Source organism: Gossypium raimondii, chromosome 7, assembly GCF_025698545.1.
Source record: "Gossypium raimondii isolate GPD5lz chromosome 7, ASM2569854v1, whole genome shotgun sequence".
In the NCBI taxonomy this organism is placed as follows: Eukaryota; Viridiplantae; Streptophyta; class Magnoliopsida; order Malvales; family Malvaceae; genus Gossypium; species Gossypium raimondii.
In genome coordinates this window covers 22,337,632-22,353,506 of record NC_068571.1, presented here as the reverse complement: position 1 = coordinate 22,353,506, position 15,875 = coordinate 22,337,632, and the positions used below count along the sequence as shown (strand labels likewise).

The window sequence follows — 15,875 nt, the reverse complement described above, 5'->3', positions numbered from 1 at the left end:
AGAGAGAAAAAGTAATAAGTGACAAGTTTGAACTTTGTCTTTGCTTGTTCTTCGTCTTCTCTCAGTTCACCCCCAAAATTAAACTGGAAATTAGTTTGGAATTGAGTTAAGAAAACAAATGAAACAGAGTGTTCTCATTGTCTGGTTTTTTTCTTTTTGTTAATAATTAACGGCTTTCTGATTTTGGTTTTTTTTGGGGGGTTGGGGGTGGCGGGGGTGGGGGAGAATCAGATGGCGAAAACGGGGTTGTTGAGTTCTGATCCAACGGTTAGAGCGAGAGCGGTGGAATTGAAGAAAGAATTGCAGAGGCTGGTTAAGACTATCGTCGACGATGAGGATTACACCATCCACACCGTCGATCAAGCTAAAGATGCTCTTTGCGCTTTGAGAGAACTTAAGTTCAATAAAAGATCGACGGTGCCCACCACCACTACGACCTCGTCCCTGAAGTTACACGAAGCGCTGTCCTGTCCTGAGGAGTTTAAATGTCCTCTTTCTAAAGAGCTTATGAGAGATCCTGTCATTTTAGCTTCTGGCCAGGTACACACCTTTGTTCTTGTTGTTGTTGTTGTTTTTTTTTTTTAAATATTTATGAAAATTTTGAATTGTTATTGAAGATCGAAAGGAACACAAATTGAGATAATTTAGGTGAGATTTAGTTTATTTATTTTATAATTGTATATTTGTTTTGTCCTCAGATTATATCATTTAAAGTGAATTTCCTTTTCTGCATTTCTGTTTTAGTAAGAAAATTATCATCATTTAAGAGTGATTTTGATGTAATTAGTTGAGACTAAAGATTACAAAGTACAGTGTGAGTATTTATTCTAGTCTCTCAGCTATTTAAAGATTACAATTCTTTGATGCGATATGATTTGGTTTGTTTTTCTTTGTATATTAATAGCATTATGGGTGTTAGAGAATCGAATTATTTGGGAAAGCAAATGGATGAATCGCAAAATCCTTCTAAGATGATTGGTTTTACTAGTTTTTTTATTTTAATTTGATGTCCATGGAGTCGAGTTCCTGCCTTTGGATCTATTGTTGTAGTTTGCATTAAGCTTTGATGAATTCTGTCTGTTTTGTCTGTCTTGATACCTGATTTGGTTTCATTTTCTGATGTGCAGACATACGACAGACCCTTTATACAGAAATGGCTGAATGCGGGGAATAGGACTTGCCCTCAGACCGAACAGGTTCTTTCACACACGATTCTAACTCCGAATAATCTAATCAGGGATATGATATCGCAGTGGAGCAAGAGTCAGGGAATAGAATTGCCGAACCCTGTTATGGATGGGAAAGAGGAGGGGGTCACGGAAGCAGAGCGTGATCGTTTCTTTTCTTTGCTTGACAAGTTGTGTGCTGCGCTTCCTCAACAGAAGGAAGCAGCAAAGGAGCTTCGGATGTTGACGAAAAAGATGCCTTCATTCCGTGCACTTTTTGGTGAATCTGTCGATGCCATTCCTCAACTGCTCACCCCGCTCTCCGGGAGCAAATCTGAGAGCTGTGTTCATCCTGACCTCCAGGAAGATGTGATCACGACACTCTTGAACCTTTCAATCCATGACAGCAATAAGAAGCTCGTTGCTGAAACTCCAATGGTTATTCCTCTTCTTATGGAAGCATTGAGATCCGGAACAATTGAAACAAGGAGCAATGCAGCTGCAACACTTTTCACTCTATCCGCTCTTGATTCAAACAAGGCACTTATTGGTAAATCAGGTGCCTTAAAACCTCTCATTGACCTTCTAGATGAGGGTCATCCATTAGCAATGAAAGATGTTGCCTCTGCTATATTTAACCTCTGCATTATTCATGAGAATAAGGCAAGAGCCGTGAGGGACAGTGCGGTGAGTGTCATTTTAAAAAAGATTATGGATGGTGTTCTTGTTGATGAGTTGTTGGCCATCCTCGCAATGCTTTCAACTCATCAAAGGGCTATAGAGGAAATCGGAGAGCTTGGAGGTGTTCCTTGCTTGCTTCGCATTATCAGGGAGAGCACCTGCGAACGCAACAAGGAAAATTGCATCGCAATCCTCCACACTGTATGTCTTAATGATCGGACCAAGTGGAAAGCATTGAGGGAAGAAGAGAGTACCCATGGAACAATATCCAAGCTAGCTCAAGATGGAACTTCTAGAGCCAAAAGAAAAGCGAATGGCATTCTGGAGAGACTAAGAAGGGCTGTTAATATTACTCATACCGCTTGAAGACATTACTTGCTGTGTGCATCATTTGTAAATTCTGTTTCCGACTCTCGGTGATCATTGCGGCTTATCATCACTCTGCTTTTGTAAATTCTTGTGCCTCATCAGAGTTTTTAATCTCAGTTTTACGAGCTAGCTGCTGTTAATAAACACTGTGGAAGCTTATGTTTATAAAGATTTTCTCTTCGTGGTTGGTCCAATAACTTGATTAAGCGGGCTTTTGGAGTTTAGAAGTAACAGAAACTTATCATAAATACAACTTTTCTCCATTTCAACTTGATATCCTTAAACCTAGGAATTATGGCAGAAAGATGTTTATTTTCCAACTTCGGCTGGCATAGTGCATGGTACAATGTAGATGCTTAGAATATTTCTAGCAATAGCAAAATGGCTCATATCGAAGAAACAGCCAACCTTTTTATCACACTATGGATGATTCATAAACGAATCCAAAAGTTGGAATGAATGGTCCTTAAAATGTATTCATATTTGGCGATTTTTGGGGTTGTGGTCCTTCCAATTTGCTGCCTGCCCCTTCCCCAGTCCCCCCCTTTCCAAAAAGTCTTCTTTGTAACAGTTTACTGCTGTGCCTACCACAACTTTGTACCCATATTTCAATATGAGGTACAGTTAATTCACAACCAGATACCCACTGTTAAAGGAAGCATAATTTTTTCTTCTTGTACTTGTGTTAAATCTAATATTAGCAAGTCTCCTTTTAACACCATTGTTTTGTCCCATGGAAGCAATTAGATGAAAGAGTAGGGTTGATTTAAAACTGAGATTATGAAAGTGACTTACGATATCCATCTCTACTATCTTTATTATCTACACGTTTTCTTACCAAACTACCTTAGTGATAATTGACGTAGGATTGGGGTGGATAATTTTACTTTCTAGAAAACAACTGCGTACCAAACATTCCCTAACGTCTTTGCATTTGCATTCGTTTAAAAGCGTGTTGGTTTTGCAGCCTGAAATTTTGGTGCCCCGAACTTCCATCACCACCGATTTGCCTAATTCATTAATGTTACAGAATTTCAACGCATTGCGGTCCTAGGACACGTCCTAGTGTTTCTGAGCACCTAAATCATAATTATGGTTGCTTTTTATATATATATAGATAATTATGATTCAAATTTAGATTATTAAAAGTGGTACTTAAATCTTGATTCCTTATTGCTTTTAGTTCGAACCATTTAAAATTATATTCAGGCAAAAATCCTCAGATCCCACTTCTGGGGTTTGTTACAATCCAAATCTCAAAGAAATATGAACGATAATAGCTTAAAAGATAGAGAAGGAAATTATTATTGGAAGTATATGTAACAATGAAGTTTGTAATAAAATTTTTAAAAGTTAAACTCGAAAATTCAGAGTTACATTTTATTAGTAATTTAATATTCGTCTGGTTACTAGAGTAATAAAATGAGAGATGAGTAAATATTCGTGTAAAAATAAGATTTCTTCAAAATAAATGAAAATTTTCTTCCCTTTAATAAGCTATGAAAGTGGTTAAATATTACTAATTAAATTAATTTATTGATAACTTATATATTAAAACATGTATAGAAAGTAACACTCTTACCAAAGGTAGGATAAGAAAGTTATAATCTCTGAAAATTTCTTGAATATAAAGAAATTCTCAACTTTCTTCAAAAATGGGTTTTGGCTTCTTCTCCATAGTTGAATTGGATAGGGAGGTGACTTTCTCCTGAACGTATGTGGTGTTCATAAGAATTTCTTTAATTTCTTTAGAGATTTCTGCAGTGTTCCTCTAGACTTTAACCTGTGCTGATTAGTTGTATAAAAAAGAGTTACACTAGAATCTAATTGCTTTTTTTATTTATTATTGATCTCATACTAATTTAATTAATTAGAGATAAAATAATTATTTAATATTATCACTTAATTATTTTATTTTTAATTAGTGATAATATAATTTTTTATTATTTATCTCTTCATTAATTAAAAAATAATAATTATAATATAGATATGATATTATCATTTTCATTCATGATAACTTTGACTTTGACCTACAGTCATTTTAACTTGAAACAAATCGTTTTATAATTGGTCCGAAAATTTTCTTCATCTCCTTTAAACTTAATCACGTACACGAGTATGTCAAATGAGCTGAAATTCTGATGTTGAACACAACTTGCAAATTTTGACTGTTTTGAATTGCTTTATATATGGTAAGTCTTAGCTTAAATTGAATTTCGACACCATCACAGTGAATCCATGAGCTATATGTAAATGACCTTCCATGGAACAATTAAGTGGCAATGCTTATTACGCCAAAAAAAAAGTGGTCATGCTATATGCTAAATACATATGGCTGACGTCACTATCGAGTTGTAGCTTTATAAGGAATCATTTGCATGAAAACTTGTTAATTTTAATTGGTATTTCTATCCCAATTAAAATTGTTTAGCAATTAAAATTGTCGATTCATGAAAAACTCCCTTTATGTTTTTTTCTGTAAAAGCAAGATCCAGCAACGAATTTCCTTCAGCAAATCTTTACTTCAAGAGCAAAGACACAGACTGGAAAACGAAAAGCATCGTGGTTTATGCAAGCATGCCAATATGGTAAGCTTTGTGGAGCAACCAACGCACGACATCAAACTTTATGGAGATCAACGACATACTTTGTAAAGAATGCTTCCATAAATTTCATGAGATTTCGAGATTTTTTTTTTTTGCAATTTTTTTATTTTTATTTTTGTTGTTTTACTTTTTTTGAGCTCATCATGGTGTATTTCAAATGTCATAAAAGAGTATCTTCATCTATAATTAACCATCGAAGTTAAAGGTGTACCGCTAAGTAAGGAAAAGGAGCTTGTTGGGGAGTTGACTTCAAGACTTTTGAAGACTAACAAATAATGGGAATGGACCAAAAACGAGTTATATCATTTTTCCAAGACTTTGTAAATGGCTAAAGCATATGATGCGCAAGCTGACTTCAAGATTTTTGGAGATTTCGACAAATATTGAGAGTGTACCAAAGACGTGTTATATCATTTCACCAAGACTTTGGCGATGGCTAAGGTATATGAGTTGTGTATGCACCCTTGTACACCTATGATTTTAATAGAGATATTGTTCGTACATTTTGCAAGGCGAAGATTAATTTTGATTTTTCAACATCAACATGACGAGATGGAAATTAATTTTGATTTATTTTTCAACATCAACATGGCGAGGTGGAGATCAGTTTTGATTTTTTCAACATTAACATAGCGAGGGGGAGATCAGTTCTGATTTTTTCAACACCAACATGGTGAGACAGAGACCGGTTCTATTTTTTTTACCACCAATATGGTGAGGCAAGTGGCATTCGTGATGAGCAAGGTGGATCAATTCCAAACTTTGCAACATCACTATGGCGAGAGATGAAGCATGCAACATCCAGGATGACCAAGGTGAATTTGTTCCAAATTTTGCAAGATCAACATGGTGGGAGGAATATCAGTTCCAAATTTTGCAACACCAACATGGTGAGAAGAATTTTTGTAGCTTCAACATGGCGAGGGGAGGACCCATTTCGAACTTTGCAACACCAACATGGCAAGAGGAAGTCTAGTTCATAATTTTACAGCCTCAACATGGTGAGAGATAAAACATGTGGTATCCATGAAGATCAGTTTTGAACTTTGCAACTTCAACATGACAAGAGGTAGAACATTGTCCAAGGAAGATCCACCCTAGATTTAGAAGTAGCAAGGTGGAAAATGATCTTCATAATCCATCTCACACTTAGTGGAATCAATATGATGAAGCATATTATGTATACAAAGAAGATCACTCCTAGACTTAGAGGTGTCAGGGTAATGAAGATAGATCATTTGCATCGAAAATGGTCCATTTAAATTTTGAGGCACCAAGGTGGCGAAAGGTAGTTCATTCATCCCATATTTAAGAGGCTTCAAGATGGTGAAGAATACACATCAAGGAAGATCCGATCCAGTATTAAACTCATCAACATGGATAAAGATAGCTCATGCACACCATAGATGATCCATCCAGATTTTGAGGCACCCATGTGGTGAAAGATAACTCATTTATTGCTTATGAAAATCAAGGAAGATTCACACCAAATTTGATGCATCTAGATGGTGAAAAAATTTGCTAAACCCTTTGCAACATCAAGATGATGGGAAGTTTGATCAACCCTTAGCGATAGGGTTATATTGGTTCAGTTCAGTTGGGGTTTTGGATTTTTGAATTGTCCATCATAATTCAGTTCAACTCAATTCTTTGTTTTTCCATATTAATTTTTGGTTTTGGATTTTTAGGCTTATTTTAACAATAATGAGTTTTGTTTTATGGCTTTTGTATATTATTTGACAAAATTTCAAATGACTTTTCATAAATATTTCTAAAGAAAGTAAATTTTCAAGAACTTTTAGATTATTTTCACTACTTTAAATATCAAATATTTAATTTTTACATCATAAAATTTAAAATTAATTATAAATTTAAAATATATATAATTCAGTTTGGTTTTGGGTAATCACAATTTTTAAACTTGCATTCCATAAATTGTCCAAACATCTCTGTTTGGGTTAGTTTTTTATTTTTCTTGGACAACCTACTTAGCAGCATCAAGATGGTGGGAAGATTCAATTAATCTTTGAAGCATTAAGATGATTTAAGATAAAGTGTTTCTGGGCTAAAATCGACATCAAATTTTAGAAGAAAATGGAGTTGAAGTGTCTTCACACAGATCGGGACACTGCAACCCTTATGTTCCTTTTGGCAAATTTGCATTGTGAACTTCTAGGCCATTTTGGGCACCTTTCAAACATTTTTTGGGTCCCTTCCAAAAATTTTTTGGGTCCAAGCCATGAAATAGGTCTAGTTAGAGCTTTTAATTCCCTTTGAAAAGGTGTATTATAGGTCCAAACTAGAGTTCTGTAGCTCAATATATGACCAAAACAATGTAGTGTAAGTTGGAAGTAAAATCCACAAAACTTGCAATCAGACTAGAATGAGGATGAAGCTGAAAGACTTGACTTGTTGTGAAACATGTTGGGAACTTCAAAGAAACTTGACGGCTTTTTGTTCTTTCGATGTGTTTAGAAATCCTTTTTAGTTTTAAAGAGAATTTTGTCGAATTGTCTTTATTTTTAAGTTCAAAATGAAGCAATTTTTTTCATATATCATCTTAGATGACCGTCTTTTGAAATGGATGCAGCATGTCAACTACAAATTAAATCTCCAAGAAATTGAACTTGTACAAAATTTGCCTTACAAGAAAAGATTATGATATGGAAAATAACCTTTCAAGTAAAGGGGGGTTTGTTTTTTGTGAGACTAGACCTAGTGGTAAAACGAAGTTGCCTATGTACCCTCAAGTTTGAAGGATCAAGTCATAACGTAGTTAAATTTTGTTTCCTTTCTTTGTTTTTTTTTTTGTGCCCTAACTTTTTCTTATGTCATCCAAATAAGGATTTTTAACTTATTAGGCTCTTTTTTTTTGGTGCTCTAACTTTTTCTTAAGCCATCTAATGAAGGATTTTCAGCTTAACGAATTTTTTTTGTGCCCTAACTTTTGCTTAAATTGTTCAATGAAGGATTTTCAACTTAATGAGTCTTTTTTTATTTCTTTTTTTTTTTGCGCATTTTAAGCTCATTCTTAAAAGCAAATATTTTCATCCATAGTAGTGTTGGAAAAATCTGGTTTAATAAAATAATTTTCTGCCACAGCGGAAAATTAAAATTTTAAAAATCGAGTAGGTTTGTGATATTTATAGCAATAAAATTTCATGAAAATACTTGTGCTTTGTGCAATACGGATACTAGACGTTCCCAACTTTCAATTGAATAACCTTCTCTGCTACTCTCGTACCACAAATTGCTTCGAGTGTGGGCTTGAACGATCACTAATCAAATACAAAACCATAATATATGTAATATTTCTACATTCAATGGATTCACTATGACCAATTAATTTAATTCCATTTTCAAACTTCAATTATTTAATTAATTGAATAATAATTCGAAAACCCATAAATTAATTATTTCTGAATGTTTCACATTTCTCCAATTTTATCATTTCTATCCATTTTTGTTCATTCGATTCAACATGCAATTCATTTTTGGTTTCAACTAGCTAGCGGAAGCATCGATTTGACATATGTGATTAGGGTTCAAATGATTTATAATTAAGTCTAGCTTTTCGCCTATTAATTTGATAACATGTTAATTTTCATGACTTTTTGTGTTTAATTCGGTTAATTTTTGAATTGATCCTTGCTGAATTAGTGATTTTATGTTTTAATCTTGTTAGGGATGCAATTGGGATACTATGAGTCAAAAACAAGTAGAAAAGGACCAATTTGCAACACTATCAATAAAGTGAGGTAGAATAAAAAATGTGAAAATAGCCAAGGACTCATCAAATTCTTTTGACTTTGTAAAAGGCAAAATTAGAAAAAATCTGATTTTATTATTTATTAAAATTTAATTATGTGTTGAGTGATTAAACCCAAATTTAGTAAATGTTAGGTATATAAATAGGGCTTTAAGGTAGCTTGGAAAGGACACAATATATTTTACACTTGATTTTCATTTGGAATTAAATATGAATTATTCTTTTTTTTTTCCTTCCAAATTTGGTGCGTGATTAGCATACTATTACTTCCAATTTCATTTCTTTGTTCTTCCAAAATCTGTTTAATTGCCTTTCAAATCCTTTCCTTTCTCAATTTCCACCATTTTCATTCAAATCCACTCCATTGCCTACCAAAGCATAAATAATTTCATGCTTCACTAAATTCCATCTTAGCTTTAGGTCAGTGTTCTTTTCAGTCGAGAATCATGAGATATGTATCCATACTAAAAATCCTTCCAATTGATATTCATATTTTTCCTAAGTATCAAGATTGACAACTCATCCCTTAAAGTTAGCTCGATTTCAAGTCAAAAAGTGCACATTGGGTTGGAGTCGTGTTTGTGGACAATTGGAGAAACAAGTCGGCCGTGCTGTACTCAAATCTCCGAGAATAAATCAAGCGAGAAGTGATCGGGTTTAAACGACCCACGCAGTTGAGGTCGTTAATTCGAGTTGGGTTCTTCAGAGTGCAAGCTGTCGAAATCTTGAATCGAGAACACATGTATCTCGACTAGATTAGTCGGTAAGAGTTGGTTTGTAGGTTGTACCGGGACCAGCTACAAGAGGAAGAACTGGTGGTTAGGATGTTCTTCACTACTATAACCAGCTTATTGTTTGGAGGAGAAAATTAATTTTCAAGGATCGATTCAAAAATCTGGAATCCACCGAGTCTAGGGCAAAGGCTTATTATCTCTGATTACAAAAACTAAATTTAATTTCCAATTTAATTTAATTTCCAATTTATTTAATTAATTATTTATGCTGCTTCAATTATTTAATTTCTAAAAATTTCAAAACTCCCCTGATTTATTTGTTTATTTTTCAGTAGGTCCGTTTGGAGTTGTAGGCACGACAATTGCCACGACTATTGCCACGACTATTGCCACGATAGAATTTCTGATCACAAGTTAAATGCGAAAGTTGATTATAATACCAATCACTGTGGACACGACCCTACTACCACTCTTTACTACTATTTCGAGTTATTTTCGTAGGAATTATTTTTGGTGGTTTCGACACTCATCAAATTTTGGCATCGTTGCTGGGGGTTGGAGATATTTATCTAATTTTTGTTTGTTTATGTTATGACCAAATCAGAATCGAGAACTCTAGAGTTTGAACCAGAAAAGGAGAAATTGGCCCGACAACTGCGAAGAGAAGCCATTCGACACAGTAAATAACCAAATCCCAGATTTGAAACCATATCTTACACCGAGGAAATTTTTGCATTTGACAAACCAGACGAGATGACCGGACAAACTATACGCCAACTTGCAGCGGCACCAGATGAACAACAACCCTTGTGTATAACCTATCTGGTGGGAGGTACGCTGTTCCAGTTGAAGTCGGGTTTGATTTATTTACTACCCGCCTTTCGTGGACTACAGAACGAAAATTCACACACCTATCTCAAAGGATTCCATATGGTATGCACAAGCATTAAACCTTAGGGAATAACAGAAGACCAAATAAAACTTCGTGCTTTTCCTTTCTCATTAGTCGACTCTGCTAGAGAGTGGCTATTTTATTTACCCCCGGGATCTGTTAACACATGGTCTGACATGTCTCTTTCGTTTCTTAACAGGTTCTTCCCTGCAGCTCGAGTTGGAATTCATCAAAAGGAGACTGAATCGCTCTATGATTACTGGGAACGGAGCAAAAAGTTATGTGCAAGTTGCCCACAACATGGACTGACTGAACAGTCACTATTGCAATATTTCTATGAGTGTTTGCTCCCAATGGAAATGAAAATGATAGATGCTGCAAGTGGAGGGGAACTAGTTAATATGACTCCTCAGAGAGCACGAGAGTTGATTTCGACAATGGAAGCTAACTCTCAACAATTCCAACCGGTTACAGAACCCACGAGACGGGTTCATGGGTTAAGTTCTTTATCTCTAGAAGATAAAATTAATAAGCTGACTAACGTTGTTCAAACTTTTCTTACAGATAAAATGGGCCCAGTACGATTGTGCAGAATTTGTGCTAAGCCGGACCACTCGACGAACTCATGTCTGATTTTACATGAGGATTCGATAGAACAAGCAAATGTTGGGAACTTTCCAGGACCACCTCAAAGGCGATATGACCCTTACTCGAACTCGTATGATATAGGGTGAAAAGATCACCCGAATCTAAGTTATGGGTCGAATCCTCGGTTCAATCAATCGTACCAACAAAGGCTGCCTCTGAATCAACAGTTACCATCCCCAAAGTCATCTTTGGAAGACATAGTGGAAAGACTAACCAATAGTACTAATAAATTTCAACAAAAAATTGACATGCATTTGCAGGATTTGGATAAGCAAGTGAGCAAGCTTGCTCTCACGGTTAGTCGTTTGGAGTCCTAAGAAAAGCTGTCGTCCCAAATTGAGCCTAATATTTAACACAATGCAAGTGCTATGAGACTGAGGAGTGGGAAGGTTTGGAAACCATAATAAGCACAAGTCATGCCTACGGCACTAGTCGAGATATAGAGAAACTTGACACAGAGGCTCTAGTGGAGTCAGCACCACTAAAATCATTTGCAGTACCACCTCCGTTTCCTGGAAGACTTGTCCAATAAAAAAAATGAGCTAGAAAAGAAGGAGATCCTCGACACCTTTCGAAAGGTAGAAATCAACATACCTCTTCTTGATGCGATTAACCAGATTCCACGATACGTAAAATTCTTAAAAGAATTATGCACGAGTAAGAGGAAGCTCTTGGGCAATGAAAAGGTAAATGACGTAGAAAATGTCTCCGCCGTCTATAAAGGAAAATACCAGCCAAATGTAAGGACCAATGTATGTTTTTCATATCTTGTAAAATAGGTAGTGTCGGTATTAAAAAAACAATGTGTGACTTAGGCGTATCAATTAATGTTATGCCTTTGTCAATTTATAAACTACTTAACGCGAGTTCTTTTTAAGGAAATAGGTGTAATTATTCAGCCTGCAGATAGATCTGTAATGCATCTAGAGGGAGTGCTAGAGGACGTACTTGTTAAGGTAAATGAGCTAATATTTCCTGCAGACTTCTACATTATCGACATGGAGGATGATAATTTAGACAATTCGTTTGACATACTTCTTGGGAGACCATTCTTGAGTACCGTACAAATGAAAATTGACATACGAAGTGGGATACTCACCATAGAGTTTGATGGGGAAGTAGTGAAATTTAATGTTTTTGAGGCCATGAACCACTTTAGCATGATTTCTAATGTTTCTAGTATTGATATAATCGATCCTTTAACTGAATTACATTTAGAATATCATGACAAGGATGAATTTACGAACTGTTCTTTGCAGAAGTCTAGACTTTGATGCCATGGAAGAACTAGAATAGTGGATAACCTTTGAAGAGTCTGTTTGCAAAACAGTGGCTCATATGGAGGCACCACAATTACGAAAAAATTCAAGTAAAAATTTTGAATTATCCCTTTCACAAACTAAGCTTTTTCCATCTATTTTGCAGGCTCTAGAGTTGGAACTCAAACCAATTTTGGACCACTTGAAGTACGCTTTTCTCGGGAAAGGAAATACCTTATCGGTAATAATCTCGAGTAAACTCTCAAAGGTAGAAAAGGAAAACTTGGTACGAGTTCTTAGAGATTATAAAGCGGTAATTGGATGGACGATAGCTGACATTAAGGGTTTGAGGCCCTCGACTTGTATGCACAAAATTCAAGTTGTAGAGAATGTTATTCCCAAAAGAGAGGCTCAAAGGCATCTCAATTCGTCCATGACGAAAGTGGTAGCGAAAGAAGTTCAAAAGTTACTTGATGTTGGGATGATCTATTGCATTTCTAACAGTAATTGGGTTAGCCCAGTCCATGTAGTACCGAAAAAACTGACGTAACTATAATTGAGAATTCAACAGGTAAGATGGTTCCCACCCGGGTTCAAAATGGGTGGAGAGTCTACATCGATTATAGGAAGTTGAATTTTTTAACTCGGTAAGATCATTTTCCACTTCTTTTTATTGACCAGATGTTAGAACGTTTAGCTGGGAAATCTCATTATTGTTTTCTTGATGGTTACTCAGGTTTTTTCTAGATTACAATGGCACTGGAGAATCAATAGAAGATGACATTCATGTGTCCATTCGGCACATTGGCTTACAGACAGATGCTGTTTGGGCTTTGCAATGCACCAGCCACATTTCAAAGGTGCATGATAAGTATATTTTCCAACTACATCGAGAAAATAATTGAGATGTTCATGGACGACTTTATTGTGTATGGTGAGTCTTTTGAGGTGTGTTTGTCAAATCTTGCAAAAATTTTGGGAAGGTACCTAGAATTTTACCTAGTTTTAAATTATGAAAAATGACATTTTATGGTGGATAAAGGATTACTTCTAGGTCATTTCATTTCTACTGAGGGAATTTCTGTTGATAAAGAAAAAATTGACATTATTAACTCACTTCCATACGCCACAACTCTAAGGGAGATTCATTCTTTCTTTGGTCATGCAGGTTTCTACAGATGGTTCATTAAAGACTTTTCAAAAATTGTGCAATCGCTTTGTAATTTCCTACAGAAGGACAAGGAGTTCGAGTTTGACCAATCATGTAGGGATGCATTTGACACGCTCAAACATAAGCTTATTTCGGCACCCATTGTTCAGCCACTAAATTGGAACTATCCTCTCGAAATAATGTGCGACGCAAGTGATCATAGAATAGGAGTAGTCCTTGGGCAAAGAATCGAGAAAGAACCACACGTTATCTCTTACGTGTCTAAGACCTTGGATGTTTCCCAAAGCAATTACTCGATCACTGAAAAAGAGTTTCTAGCTATAGTCTTTGCTTTGGAAAAATTTCGTTCATATTTATTAAGGACTAAGATTGTTGTTTTCTCTAACCATGTAGCTCTTAAATATCTAATCGGGAAAAATAAGCAAATGCGAGGCTTATTACTTTTGGAAGAGTTCGACCTCCATCGAAGGATGTCACACCGCTTAAAGATGATTTTTTGGATGAAAGTCTACTTGCTGTTGAAATGGTTTTCCCTTGGTACACAAACCTAGTGAATTACCTTCCTACAGGTATAGTCTCTTCTAACTTATTGCGATCTGAAAAAGATAAGATCAAATGTGAATCGCGATACTATGTTTGGGACGACCCCTACCTTTGGAAATACTATTTCGATTAGGTAATTCGGCGTTGCATTGTAGAAACTGAGGTAAAATCAATTTTATCTTTTTGCCATTCTTACGCATGTGGTGAACATTTTGGACCTAAATGAATTGCGCATAAAGTACTTGAATGTGGACTATATTGGCCACATATTTTTCATGATGCATATTTATTCTATAAAACATGCGAAAAGTGTCAAAGGGTAGGAAACATGAGTCGAAAAAATAAAATGCCTCTAACTCCTATACATGTCTATGAAATATTTGATATTTGGGACATCAATTTTATGGGACCTTTTGTCTCATCATATAGTAACATTTATATTTTACATGTAGTTGACTATGTGTCAAAGTGGGTGGAAGCAAAAGCCACTCGTCATGCTGATGCCAAAACGGTAGTCGATTTTCTAAAGAATTATATTTTTTTTCCAGATATGGGACACCGCAAGCATTGATCAACGATCGGGGAACGCATTTTTGTAATAAGGTAATTGACACACTCTTGAAAAAATACGAGGTAGTGCAACGAGCCGCTATGGCTTATCACCCTCAATCAAACGGTCAAGCGAAAATCAAGAAATCAAGTTGATTTTGTAGAAGACCGTTAAGCTAGATAGGAAAGATTGGAGTTTGAGACTAAATGATGCACTGTGGGCGTACCGTTTATAAAGGACCTATAGGTATGCCTCCTTATCGACTAATTTTTGGTAAACCATGTCATCTTCCTGTAGAACTTGAACATAAAACGTTTTGGGCGGTCAAGCAATGCAACATGGAGCTGGAAGATGGAGGAAAGAATCGTAAGTTACATATTCAGGAACTTGAGGAAATTCGACGAGAAGCGTATGAAACTACCCAAATTTAAAAGGATAAGATCAAGGCATACCATGATCAGAAGATAACCCGTAAAAAATTTAGTAGACCAAAAAGTATTACTTTATGACCTTACACTAAGAAATTTTGCAGGTAAGGTCCAAACGAAGTGTTAGGGCCTTTTGTTATTATTCACATATTTCCACATGGTGCAGTTGAGGTTAAAAGTGAAGAATTCGAAAAAAATTTAAAGGTCAATGGACAACGATTAAAGCTTTTCTATGAAAATTTCAAGTCCACATGGTTGAGGAATTAGTCCTCGAAGAGCCGGATGAATAAATTTCTAGGTTGTCGAGCTAACGACGTTAAACAAAAGCACTTTTTAGGAGGCAACCAAAATTTATTTTCATTTATATAATTTTGAGTTTTAGTAAGATTTAGGATGTAAATAATTAAATTTTTATTTAATTTAGTTGATTTGATATTTTCAGGAACGTAATACAGGTTGTGAATTTTTCGAAAATCAAGTACCAACGGTGGCATGGGCACAACTTGCTAAATGCTAAAAATTATTTCCCTACAAACAACACCCAACACCCTTAACCCAAATAATAATCCCAAACCCAATTCCACTTAGCTTACCTACCCCATACCCAAATACCAACCTAAAGAAAAAAAACCAAACAATAAACCTAAAATATGCCCAACACCGAAACCAGCCCAAGAGGAGAAAAGAAAAAAAAAAGAGAAAAGAAATTGGTCGGAATGGCCTAGCTAGCCCAAAGAGAAAAAAAAAGGAAATAGACAAGAAGGCCCAAATTGGCCACAAAAAATAAAAAAAAAGAAGAGAAAAAAATGAAACACCCAAAATCCCCAAACCCCTTTTCTTATTTATATTCTCTAAAAGAACAAAAACAAAACCCTAAACATCACACCTCACTGCTACAGCTTCACCCCGCCGTCGTCGTCGAGTACTATCACCGTCGAGCACGGACCTCACGAGTCGCCGTGGTCTCACCACTTCAACCGGCGCCGAACACCACTTTGCAAAGCAACATCGTTCTTCCCCTCCCTTCATTCGCCGTCATCGAACTTGGACACCACCTCG

General features: G+C 35.7%; 1 protein-coding gene across 1 annotated transcript; it reads left to right on the top strand.

Annotated features, from left to right (window-relative positions):
• Positions 1–201: 201 nt before the first annotated feature.
• LOC105784678 (U-box domain-containing protein 9) lies at positions 202–2,413 on the top strand. Its single transcript, XM_012610586.2, has 2 exons — positions 202–540; positions 1,128–2,413. The coding sequence occupies exons 1-2, from the start codon at positions 232–234 to the stop codon at positions 2,211–2,213; spliced, it is 1,395 nt and encodes a 464-aa protein (XP_012466040.1). The 5' UTR covers positions 202–231; the 3' UTR covers positions 2,214–2,413.
• Positions 2,414–15,875: the final 13,462 nt, after the last annotated feature.